At 46.7% G+C, this 13083-nt stretch overlaps 1 protein-coding gene across 1 annotated transcript in view; it reads left to right on the forward strand.

Annotated features, from left to right (window-relative positions):
- The first annotated feature begins 9 nt into the window (after positions 1–9).
- Positions 10–13083, forward strand: part of LOC131892629 (uncharacterized) — a 28119-nt gene continuing 15045 nt past the window's right edge. Inside the window, exons 1-12 of the mRNA XM_059242452.1 lie at positions 10–385; positions 490–695; positions 997–1403; positions 1466–1641; positions 1735–2114; positions 2189–2669; positions 2728–4371; positions 4436–4668; positions 4897–5118; positions 5201–5776; positions 5852–6211; positions 6287–13070. Coding sequence (XP_059098435.1) covers positions 277–385; positions 490–695; positions 997–1403; positions 1466–1641; positions 1735–2114; positions 2189–2669; positions 2728–4371; positions 4436–4668; positions 4897–5118; positions 5201–5776; positions 5852–6211; positions 6287–13070 — 11578 coding nt within the window. The 5' untranslated portion in view covers positions 10–276. The remainder of the gene's footprint in view (positions 386–489; positions 696–996; positions 1404–1465; positions 1642–1734; positions 2115–2188; positions 2670–2727; positions 4372–4435; positions 4669–4896; positions 5119–5200; positions 5777–5851; positions 6212–6286; positions 13071–13083) is intronic.

The raw sequence follows: 13083 nt of genomic DNA on the forward strand, positions 1-13083 counted from the left end.
GCTGCTGCACGTGTAAACACAAAGTACCCAGTAACATCCTCGTGCACGGGAACAAGTCCAAAGGACGAACGGTTTGTTTCAAGTTCTCATGATTCCTGAACTAGGCAGTTCGTTCGAACTTCTCCAAGAGGACACACTACGCCTCAAGACTCATTTAAAGTACTACCACTCTCATTCTAAGGGGTGAACCACCAAGGTTCCGATTCTCTCCACTTGGATCCCATAACACGTCCCAGCGTCAAGTATTGACTGGCATACATTGTTAGCCAAAGCAGCATGGCGGCTTCCTCTGCCGCCGTCAAATTGAAAATCAGGGGAAAAATCATGCTCTCCCTGAGCCCTTGGGTGGCCTTAGCTGTTCTCTTGGCTCCATTGGCCTCAGCAGGTAACAAAGCCTTTTCGAGCTTACCATCATGATCCAAATCAGATTGGCACATTTTTCATTAACTCAATTCTTTTTCCTTTAACTTTAACTTTCTCGGGGTTCAGTTCCTATTGGCCAGGAGCAACAGTGCGCCTCATCTTGCCCCGAGGATGATGGTTCCTGGGGCTATACTCCAGGTTCCACTTACACCTTCAATTATGAAGTAGACACGAATACGGCCATGAAGGGGGCCTCGTCCCAAACATCCGAGGTCCATATGCAGGCCACGGCCAAGATTCATGTCATCAATCGATGCAACTTTCAACTCCGGGTAAGTTCTGCCTGCTATTGAACGATCAACATTTGAGGGAAGCACGATAAGTTTGATTCAGCTTTACAACTGTCGAGCATCCCTGTCTCAAAATGAGGCATCAAATATGAGAGTTCCCAATACCGACGTTTAAGGTGCCATCCTTTAAGATTTTTGCCTTCAAAAAAAATTGAAAACTAGCTGATGGTGCATTTCAGTGTTTGAATATCCTATCCAACTTTATAAGCGGGAGTGACGCTTCCGAAACTAACTATACATCGAAGTTTAAATCTGAAGAAATTGCACTCATTCAACCTTGCAGATTGATGACGTTGAATTTGGAAATGGCCATGGAGGATTGGCAGATTCGAGTTATGGCCCGGAGTTGACGAGGTTTCCTCTGAACTTTGCCTTCCTGTCAGGACAGATTCCGGAGACGTGTCCCCACGAGGACGAGTCTCTTTGGGCCTTGAACGTGAAGCGAGGTTTGCTCTCAGCCTTTCAAAATACCCTGACAACGAGCTCGTCCACATCGGGAGTGAGTCGCAATGCGCACGAAGTGGATGTGGTTGGAATTTGCCCCACCAGCTACAAACAAGAATTTCAAACGGACACCGAGACTCGTTACATCAAAAGCAAAGACATGAAAGAGTGTTCGAGAAATCAGAAACTGCACCAACATGCACTCAATTTACCCGATATCAATATCCAACATCTGCCTCTCCTCGAGTGAGTTCACGAAACGTTTTTCAATCCAACTTATCTTAGAACTCAAGAACATCATTCTTTAGGAGCCGACACGAGTGCAATGTGGCCATTCGAGACGGGATTTTACAATCGTCGAAATGCAGAGAAAAGCACATTTTCAAGCCCTTCAGCCAAGGAAACTCCCAAGGAGCAATCACGGAACAAACGCAAGCCTTGGAATTCAGAGGACGCGAAACAGGACTCACGCCAGAACCTTTGGGTAAACCGACTTGATCGTTATTAATTAAGGAGTTCTCCTCATTGGGAAAGAGAGTCATTGTCAACTATTTGTTTCTCCTCATTTTTGTTGTAGCTTTTGTTGAGCGGGTATCTCTTCTACTCACCCACGAACACAAAAATGATCAAAAGGACTCGTATGAGGAGGCGTTGGTCGTTCTTCAGCAATTTATGGATCATCCAGAGATCAACGCGCGACCCCACCTCTTTACTGAGCTGACCCATGCCCTGCGGAAACTCAACTTCAGCCAACTGTATTCATTTTTCGTCAATATTCAAGGTGAATCTCGACGATTCGCTTTGGACGCTATTCCTTTACTTCGGACCAATGCTGGAGTTCAACTTATGGTGGATCGCATTCAAAGTGGTGAATTGGACCACGAGAAAATGGAACGATGGTTCTACTCACTGACGTTCTATAAGAACCCAACCACACAAATGATAAGCGCTCTGATTGTAATAACCCAAAACATGTCCATCCATGTACCAAAGACATGAACGTTACCAAAACTATTTTCCATTCTTTTCAGCCTTTCCTCGAAGGTCAGCCAGGCCGGTCAGCCATCTTGGGGATTTCAGCCTTAATTAGCACCTTCTGCCAAAGCGACAAGGATTGTCAAGCCGACTCAGAAGTTCAAAGGGCCATTTTGAAATTCGAGAAAATTCTGGGTTCCAATTGCTACGCCATGGGCCAAGAGGAGGAAGATCGTGTGGTTCTGGCCTTGAAGGCCCTCCGCAATGTGGGGATTACCATCAATGCCGAGCCAGTCACGATGAGATGCTTTCAAGAGAAGACCAATCCCATGGAAATTCGACTAGCAGCCATGGATTTGGCGCGAGATCTGGCTTGTCGGTCTCGATTGACACGGGAGGCACTGTTGCAAGTGATCTCCTTGACCGACAATGACTCTGAATTGAGAATTGGCGCCTACTTGGCTTTGTTCAAGTGTCCTGACAAGGCTCTAGTTCTTCAGCTCAAGGCTTTGCTACTTCAGGAACCTGTCAATCAAGGTAAATGGCCAATAATTGCGTGTAGTAACTGATATTTATGTATTGTTTGCTTTTGTAGTCGGATCATTCATCTGGACCCACTTGACAAATTTACAAGAGACCAGGAGTTTGTCAGCGGGCAAGCAGTTTGTCAAAAAACTGATTGGCACCGAGTTCCTCAAGAACAAATGGAACACGGATGTGCGGAAGTTCTCGCGGTATTTCGAAACCTCGCGATACAACAAAGAAGGCAATTTTGGCGGAACCGCTGAGGCCAATATAATTTTTTCACAAGAAAGCTACTTGCCTAGATCGGCAATGGTTAACATGAGTCTGAGCCTCTTTGGCGAACACCTCAACCTATTCGAGTTAGGTGGCAGAATTGAAGGCCTCGAATCCATGATTGAGAACCTGTTTGGCCCCGAGGGAAAGTTCCGGGAGGATACGTTCCACAAAATCCTAAAAAGCCTCCGCCAAAAGAGAGACGTCGAGAGCAACGAAATCGCCAGCTTTCAACAGACCTACAACAATTATCGGGAAGAACAGCCCAAGGGCAACTATTACTTTAGAATGTTCGGAAAAGACATTTGGTACGAGTCATTCTTGGGGTTGCAAGATCTCTGGCGTAAAGTCTCCTACTACCCGGGTCACTTCTTCGGGTCCAAAGAACAGGCCGTGGATTTGGCCCGATCCAACATCTTTTTGGATGGTGGCATAACCATCCCAACCATGGCTGGTCTACCACTCAAATTGATCGTAAACGGCACCTACAGTGCCTCTCTGAAATCATCCGTTCAAATGGACACCAAAGATCTGTTCACCAAAGGACAAGCTAAAATTCAAGCTCATATCTATCCGACTGCATCGGTGGAGATCATCGGACTTATGGGCGTGGACGCGGGAGTGGCCCAAACAGGTCTGAAATCAGTTTCCACCTTGTACTCCAACACTTTCCTCGATGGATCCATTCATCTGCGGGGACAGGATGGCGTCTCCGCCGTACTAAACATGCCCAAGGACACCGTGGAAGTGCTAGAGGCCTCGGTGGACTTCTTCACGTTCGAGGATCAAGCCTTCCAGCCCTTGGTGTCTGAAAATGCCCTGGAGAAGAGTTTTCAATGCACCCCCGACATCTATAATACCTTCTTTGCTGTGGAAGCTTGTCACCACTACCAATATCATGCTTCTCAAGACAACGAATACTACTTTCCCGCTTCATTCTTCGCTGGACCCTCGAAATTTGGGTTCTCATTCAGAAAAACGGACCAATTCGAGCGTTACGCTCTGGTCTACGGCTGGAGCCAAGTCCTCGATAAGGAACACGATAGTAACTTGATCCACAAGGCCAAGTTCTCCTTCGATACTCCTGGATCCGTCCAGGACCACAAGACCAGTGTGGAACTAGTTTACGACGACATTGCCAGCATAGTCGGGTTTGACTTCACGGTTCCATATCGTTCCATTCGTGGCTCCGCGAAATACCAATGGACGGCCAAGCAAAAGGTATTGAAAGGCGCCATTTTAGCGGATGGGGTCAATCTAGCTTCAATGCAAGTCGGATTGAAGAGTGCCCATGCCGAAGGTCGATATGGTGTGAGGGCTCACATCAACTACGGCGACCTCGAGGTGCTCGATTGGAGCGGAACATTCAATGTCATGAGGAACAAGGCCAGTCTAGATGGTATGATGATGGGCCACTTCCACACCCCGGTCAAAGTGTTGGGTAAGTATACAAATCTAGGCGTCTAACCACGGGGCGAGTTCAAATACACTCACATACTTCACAGCCGATTGGTCATCTGCCCACAACTCGGCCACACTCCGCACGACGTTCAATTCCAAACGGCTCGATTTCAACTTCAATGGACACGCCTCATTCAATGACGACTCCTTCGCTCTTGGCGGTGACGCCAGTTATGACTGGATGCGATCGGGCAGTAAGGCCATCAAATTGGACGCTCAATACAAAACATCTTCTAGTGGGGCTCTCAAAAAGCATAACATATTCATCTCCTCCAAAGTGAGTTTCATGGAATAAGTTCACGAGGACAGTGTGACTTTTAACGTTTGAGCTAGCTCAAGGAAGCAACAACCCCACTCATAATTCTCGTTCAATAAGCAGAGTGGGGTTTGCCCAGTAACTTTCGTTGGCACCTTTGATCATTTGATAATCTCATTTTAGATACATATGTGCACATTTCCAGCATACCATGACACGAATAAGACTGATGTCATATCACCATTGCAGATTCCGAGTCACCCAAACCTACAGTTTGAGACCATTTGGGACATTCAAACCAGCACGGGGTACTTGGAAAACAAGGCCAAATTCATTTTGGCAGAGGAGACCTATGCTTTGCAACAAATCGTGTCGTCGCAGCAAAAATCCGACCTAAGTGAATTCCTTTTCAAGGCTTGGTTGGAAATTCCCAAGTCTAACCGAAAATATGGCGTTGATTTTGTGCAAATGGTAAAACGATCTTATCAAACGAAAAACGAGGTCGGTTCGAACAACGGGGTTATCATTTGAATATTCCATGACATATTTTCAGGCCAGCAACCAGAAAGGAACCAACCAACTGCGGCTAAGCTACGGCAAGTCCTTCCGCTTCGACACGCACTTCAATTACGAGCGCCAAGTCAATCCCGGCGTTTACTACTTCGATGCAGGCATCAAATATCCCTCACAACGGTTTCAGCTCCTCTTTGATTTGAAAGAAGAATCCCAAGGATATCTCAATGGCCGCACCCAAGTGCAATGGGGCGAAACGGTCAAAGAACAAGCTGAGGCGGAATTTCGCTTGAAACCGGGTTCCAAATACTCGTGCGACTATGCCATCTCCGTGAACCTGCGCCCTTCGGACTGGAAACCCATTTCCATCTCGGGAATCGTGCTTTCCCATGCGGGCCGAAGTCTAGCTGAATTCAAATGGATCCATGGCGATCAGGATTATCAACTTCGCCTGGAGCACGCACCCATTCAGCAGGGACTGGAATCCGGCATAGTGGGTGCACTCAAGGCCAACGAGATCGATTACAATGGAACATTCATCTATCGCTTTGATGACGTCATGAGTGCATTCAAATTAGACGTCCACGCCGAAAAGCGTGTCCAAGTTCGATTTCAGGTTGGTAGAGCGAGTGAAGGTCGTTAGTTGGTAAATCGGGCACGATTTGTTACCTTGACTTTGCTTTACCTACAGGTCGATACCTTTGTGGAAGACGTTGAATTTAGCGTTTACTGGGACAGAGACGTGGATGACTCCAAACGTTTCCTTTTGAAGTCTCAAATTTTGCCCAAGCAAATTCTGGCAGAGTTCGACTTTCTGATTCACTCCGGATCCTTGGATGCCTCATTTTTGCCTCGAGGATACGCCTTCAAGGGGAAGTTTGACGATCAATATTTGACAACCGAGGCAGAGTGGCGACTGGATGATGAGGTGTATGGTGTCAGGGGTATTATTGAGAGCTCATTTGATCCAATCAAGGAGGGCAAAGTTATTGTCAAACACTCGTTTCAAAGGAGAGTGAAGCCATCCCGCAAGACTGTTATGGACACAAAGGTAGGTGTGGTCTTTCTTGTCTAAAGAGGTACGGGTAACATTCTATTTCTGACATTGAGACCATTGGATTTTTAGATTGCGGTGCAATTGAATGATGCCGTTAAACACTCCATCTCGTGGAAGAGCGAGTACAACGGCATTTCGTTGCTGAAGGCCGAGATCAAAACCACATCCACTTACGAGCCTTTTAACGGCCACCACGCCTGGATCAACCATTACTTTCAAGGCGGAAAATTCAACTCAAAAGCCATTCTGAACCAGAACCAACAAGATCTATTTGATGTGACAGCAATTGTGGAGCCAATGAGTCATGGCCTCTTCAGACTAAGCTCTGGTTGGCAACCCTTAAGCTCTCTCGAAATTCATTTGAATCACCACGGAAAGACGATTGAAGGCGATTTTAATTTGAACAAGAGACATCAAGGTGAATTTGAGGTCGAATTGGACCTGAAAGAACGATGGAATCACTACGTCAAAGTGAGGGCCTCGAGTTCGATTTGGGCGGATTTCGAGGGTCAATGGAAATTGGACCAGGATGACAAGAGAACACAATGCAAATTGTTAGCAGTTCTTGGCCATCGAGGCATTGAGTGGCTATCTGATGTGGCCGTGCAGGATCCAGACTCTTCCATTCATGTCCAAATTACCAAACATTGCCCAGCTCATCCACAGACATTGGTCTTTCAGGCGGATCATCAGCCAAAGAAACTTCAAATCATCGCCAACCGATCAGCATCGTCTCAAACAATTGTGAACGATTTCCTCCTCAAGTTTGAGCAAGGGAAAACAGGACCAGAGTCTGAGCTTCGAATGGTTCATTATGGCCAAACGATGAATGCCCACTTCAGTAGCAACGAGGATGGTGCGTTCGGTGACTTGACCCAAGTCAATGATGGAGAGAAGGTGTTGGACGTTCGGGTGGTTGCTCAACAGCAAAAGGAGTTCGTTTCAAGCGAGGGTGGATCCACGGTTACCGATCAGCAATACGTCTTAGACGGCCTCGTCTGGAGTTCCGAGATCACTCTCGGTAAAGTGTTCCTTCTCGGCACGATTCGCAACGGACGACCCTTGAAGCTTGAAACAAAGATAGAAAGTGGAACAGACTACTTCCAATCAAACATGGAGATCATAACCCTCGAAGGATCGGAAGCCGATATGAAGGTCATCTCGAAGTCTGAGAGCTCGTATCCGTTTTTGCAGGAGGCAATTCTTGAATTCACGCGCGAACTTCAACAGATCGGCGACTCGTTGAGATTGAAAGACCGACTATACATGGCACATAATCAAAAAGAGTACTTGGCCATTTCTAACAATCAGATGGGACCGGAAGGCTACGATATCAACCTCTCACTGACAAAAGACGGAGTGCTTCTCGGGCAATTAGAAATGGATATTGATCGACAATTTATGGGAGCGGGAGCGTTACGCCTGGTGGATGCCATGGAACGATCCCACCACTTGAACTGGAACTCTGATGATGACAATGGTCGTTATACTGTCGAAATCGAGAGCCCTCTACTAGTTGACCCAGTCTTGTTGAGTTGTCAATACAGCTTGGTCAACCCGCAACTGGAACTGAAAGCCGTTTATCAAGTGGATGTACTTCACGTGCTTTTTAAGCCAGACTACAACACTGGAACGTCAACATTGTACGGACTGGTCCATCCCAATTGGATCGAAGAAAATTCACGGTTTGTTTTGTCCCTGAAGTATCCTTTCCTGTCCCAAATGACGAGCGATACAGCCGCTTTTAAAGGCCAACTGAACACCCCAATTGAAGGCTGGCAAGAAGTGGCTGCCGAAATCCAACTCGACCTGTCCAATGCCAATGGAATGAACCGAGTTGAATTTGATGTTCAGAAACAAATGCAAAAGTACAAGGGCGTAATTTATACCGAATATCACCCAAGTCAAAGCATCAAGCTTTGGGGAGATCTTTCTCTGGCTGGATTGAACGTCAACGGAGATATCGTAGTCCATTACGATCGCCAAACTATCAAGGTCCACTATCATCATTGGAGCGGCGACGAGATCGAGGCTCAAGTCCAATTTTCCCCCTTTACGTCTGGCAATATGCAATCCGAAGTAACCATTCAAATGAATGGCCAAGATTTTGCAAAGATGCAAGTCGACATCGACTTGGCGTCCGAAACAAAAACACTGGCTGCAGAACTTGATGTCTTCCCCAAGCAAATTTGGTTCCGCGCAAACGGCGAGTTGTCACCTGCCAGTGGTCTTTTAACCCTTGAGCGATCCATGAACCAGCCTACTTCCACCAAGTCTGAAATGTCTTACCTTCAAACGGAGAACAAAGGCACGATCAAGGTTAGCTTGGACGTGGACAAACGCAGAAACATTGACCTGAATTGGGCATATTTAGACAATGATGGGATGGAAATTGACCTGAAAACCCCAATGGACTCTTTGAAGACACTTCGCATTCGGCTCCTCAAATCCCAGCACATTGCCAAACATATGTCTCTGGACCTAACGGCTGACTTGAATGCAAATAGTGAAATATCTGCTCAAGTGAACTTGAAGGGCGAGGCCGATGTGAGTGCTATTGTCAAGGTCGAATCGCCTTACTTGAACCCAATTGACATTGAAGTGGTGTATAAACTATCTGAATCCAACCGAGAGGCATCATTATCACTCCAAACACCATTTGAAGCCTACAATTTTTTGCTCCATGTGAGCGAGGACTTCCACTCCGCCCGCCTTGACGTTGAACACGCCTCCGAGGGTAAAGAGGTCTTCTCAAGCCACTTGAAATACAACACCCAGGAAGTTTTTGACCAAGAGCTAACTGTCCATTTTGATGGCTCCGAGGGTAGTGTGAAGTTGAGTAATGAGGGAACGATCTTCAACCTCAGCCATCCTGGACTTGGACAATGGGGAGCCAAAGTCACTGTGGTCGATGGCCAACTTCACGCAAGGCTATCTCAAGATGAGGGACGCGAATTCGAATTCGATGTAACGGGACAATTTGGACACTCTAAAGAAATCGGAGAGTTCAACGGTCGATTGTTTTGTAAGAAATGGCAACGAGACGAGACTTCGGAAATTTCTGCCAGTTATGACCTTCACGACCTTCAAAAGAAGTTGAATCTACAGGGCTCGTTGATTGCCCCCTTCAAAGTCGAATTCAATGTTAGTTCAACGTTTCAATTTGAGCACAAAAAGTTTCAAGGCAACACCGTCGTGATTTCTAATCTTCTTGAACGAAATCTTGATCTGAAGCTGGATTTACACATCAAACCTGAGCCAGAAATGCACTTCTCGTATCAATTTGAAGGAGATTTCCGGAACGACATCAACATGCTCATCAACATGAGCAATCAAGAAGGAGTTCCTTTCGTTCGAATCACAACACCTTTTACCGGGTACCAGGAGCTCCTCATGATCGGGAGCTACAAGTCCGGGAACGGAAAGAACTTGTTCAAAATCACCGTGAAGAAAGAAGATCAAGTTGTGATCGAGATGATGAACAAGATTCAATTGGATTCCGGGCGAGTAGATCTCACCTCGGTCTTAACCACGCCCTTTGAACTGTGGAAGCGTTTCCAAATCGGACTTTCAACTCGATGGCAGGAGCCGTACTCCATTAAAGCTCTCGTCGCTCTGAATGACGACACCTACACTTTGGACGGCTCGATGTCGCTGATCCAGAATGAGGTTTACTTGGAAATGGCCACTCCTGTCTCGGGCTATGAGTCGATGATAATATCGGGCAAGTCCGGCACAACATCCATCGGCAAGTCCTTAGGATTTAGTTTTGAGCAAAACCGTCAGAGAAGAGATTTGGGATTCGAGTACGAGATTGAAGAAAACAATTTCAAAGCCTCCGTTCAGTCGCCCTTTGATTCCTTGAGACGAGTGAAAATCGTCAAGCGATCAGCCCAAGACTTTATATTTGACTTTGAGACATCAGGAGAAGCCCTGGATTTGGCCTTGGGAGTGCACTATGAGGTCGTTGGCAGTCAAGGTCAGGTCGTTATCAAAGTAGACTTGGAAAATGCTCCCGGCAGTCGTTTCCGCGAGTTCAGAAGCAAAGTCATATTCGATCGAATGGATGGCGACCCTAGTAATGGATTCCTTTTGGAGGTTCAAGCCGAGGTGGACGAGCGCAAGAAGTTTAGCCTGAAAGCACAGAAGCCGGATCAGAGGAGACCCCTGACTGACTTATGGGAGAAGCTCCAGGATATCGTCATTGAGGTTGAAGCAAAGGGGCGAGAGTATTCGCTCCATACTTTGAAGACTGGTGATAAGCAAATACAAGTCAACCTGAGGTCACCTCAACCCGAATTCACCTCGTTGCAGTTGTCCGTTCACAAGAAAGGTGACATCGCTTACGACATCAAGTTCAATAGGGAAGACGTGGAGGCGTTGAATCTCTCCTTTGAAGTTCCCAAAGACTTTTCCAAGATAAGACTCGACTTGAAGGCCAACAAAAACGCCAAAAAATGGATGAACTTGCACTTATCCGCCACCCCGGACCTTGAAGAGCCACAGCTCGACTTCAAGTACGAATCAAGTTCGAGAAAAGCTGAGCTGGTCTCCGCCACTTTCACCACAGCTGTGCAGGCCAGCGGCCAAGAGAAGTCAACTCGGCGCCATTTTAGCGGGAAATTCAATGACAAGATGATTGAGTGGGACTCGACCTCGAGCACCTTGGGCAAGGATCACTCGAAAGGCTCATCCAAGGTAGTAACTAATTGGGAATACTTGGGCTTCCAAGAGCGAACCACGGACTACGAGAAAAAGGAAGGTAAGGGCGGCTTGCCCCGATGGACTTATGTGACCACGCAAAACGGTGAATCCCAGGTTTCAGCCATTGTTCAACAACTCGATGACGGCTTTGACATTTCTTACGTTGGCGTGTCGCCCATGAAGGACAAAAAAGAATTGGAGGTTCAGGCGCAGATTCGCACGAACATGAAAAGTACGGCCAAAGTCACCATTCTCACCAACATACCAACTTTCCGCAAACTGGAAGCCCAAGGGGCCCTCACACTTCGACTCAATCCCACCAACATTGGGCTGAAACTCAGAGTGCGGCAAAACGACAAAGACGTTCTGAAAATGGGGCTAGGTTTTCTCGAACCTAAAGCAAAGGCTTACAAAATGCCCATTCAAATCTCCTTTGTGCCCTTCAATTTCCAACAGAAGTTGGAAGTGCTCGCTGAAGGCAATCCCAGTGGACAACTCAAGAGTTCCATCAAGGCCAAGGGCACTCTAATGGATGTCAACTCGCAGCTAGAGATTGACATTACCCAAAACAGCGTTTTGATCATTGGAAAGGCCGACGTCAACCTTAAAGCCTCTCGTATTAAACCTTTTGATGTAACTGGAAGGTTTTCGTTGAAAAACAACCTCGTGGACATGACTCTGAAGAATGCCAAGAAAGACCGGACCCACCATATTGTTGTTGGTCTAACTTCGCCGCAACACTTGAAATTGATGGTCGACAGTCCTTGGGTGCCTTTCATCAAGTCTAAGCTAAACTACGAGATTCGAGCCCAGAATAAATTCATTGATGGGCAATTGGAATTGGGACAGAAGAAATTCGCTTCTCGTCTTGCAGGGACGTGGAGTCGACAAGCTTCTAATCTAAGGGGGAAGCTGGAAACACCCAAAGGAACTTACATCTTGACTTCAGTCCGAGATAATGTATTCGAAAAGGTCAGCTTTGAATTGAGGAATGAAGCGATCGCCAAACCCTATATTACTATCAATCTGAGAGCCAATGGTGATAGCTCATCTAGCTTTGAATTCCAAGGCGATATCATGGCCTCGTCTTTGCACCCACAACGCGAGAAACCGAATTATTTGGACTTGACAATCAATTTGGAAGGCAAGCCTTCCGCCAACAACGGAAGACACATCACGGGAACGGCGTCCGTCCGAGACTATAGCATTGATATAGAGTACATTGACAATCCAAGGGACAAAACGTTCACGTTAACTTTGGAAAGCCAGGATCTGCCCATCAAGAAGCTGGCCTTAGACCTACAAAACCGAGACGCCGAGACCAAAAGTTTGACGATTGTTTTGGGAGAGAGGCAGTTCACAATTTACACGAACCTTCACACTATTCGATCCCTAGAGCCTGACCAAATCGGACTCATCGGTATTAAGGGAAATGATGTTGTGCCCACTGCAGAACTAAACATCGACTTTGGAGCGAAGCAGTTTCGATTGGTTTACTCAGGAAGAGATCTCTTTCTAAGGTGGACTGGATCCATGACCTTGTCTAACACTGGAGCTGAATTCACTGCAAAATTAGAGGCCACCGGCTATTTCAGTTATGACTTTGATTTGGATGGATCGGTTCGAACTGACGAGAAACACAAAGCCCTCGCCGTCAATTTGAGAGGCAATGGGGATCCGTATGCTAGTGCCTCTGTTGGGGTGGACATGAAACCTAACAATGCCGGGTCCTTGGTCCAGATCAAGCTGAATTATGAGGGCCAAGAAGCCAAGGAACTGATCTTCAAGGGTGACTTGGAAGATACCGAGGAGAGTCGTTCTGTTACAATGGACATTAACTACAACAACAAGCTCATCAAAGGCACCCTGTTTTGGAACAAGAGCGGCAAGTTCAAAGTGTTGCTGGATTCCCCTTATGAGACTCTGCAACACTTTGAATACGTATTTAACAATGAACAAGGAAAAGTTGAGAGTGTACTTCAATTCATAAGACGAGGACAAGTCACCAAAGCCGAAGTTCGAACCCAATTGGAAGCGAAGAAGTTGTACTCTGTGGGAATGCTCATTCGTAATGATAACGAGTATGGCTCGTTGAATTTCGACGCAAACCTGGAAGCCAGGAGCCTAGATTTCAAAGCCGAGTGGCAGGGCCAGAAGATCTC

The sequence above is a fragment of the Tigriopus californicus genome, chromosome 2 (assembly GCF_007210705.1).
Source record: "Tigriopus californicus strain San Diego chromosome 2, Tcal_SD_v2.1, whole genome shotgun sequence".
In the NCBI taxonomy this organism is placed as follows: domain Eukaryota; kingdom Metazoa; phylum Arthropoda; class Copepoda; order Harpacticoida; family Harpacticidae; genus Tigriopus; species Tigriopus californicus.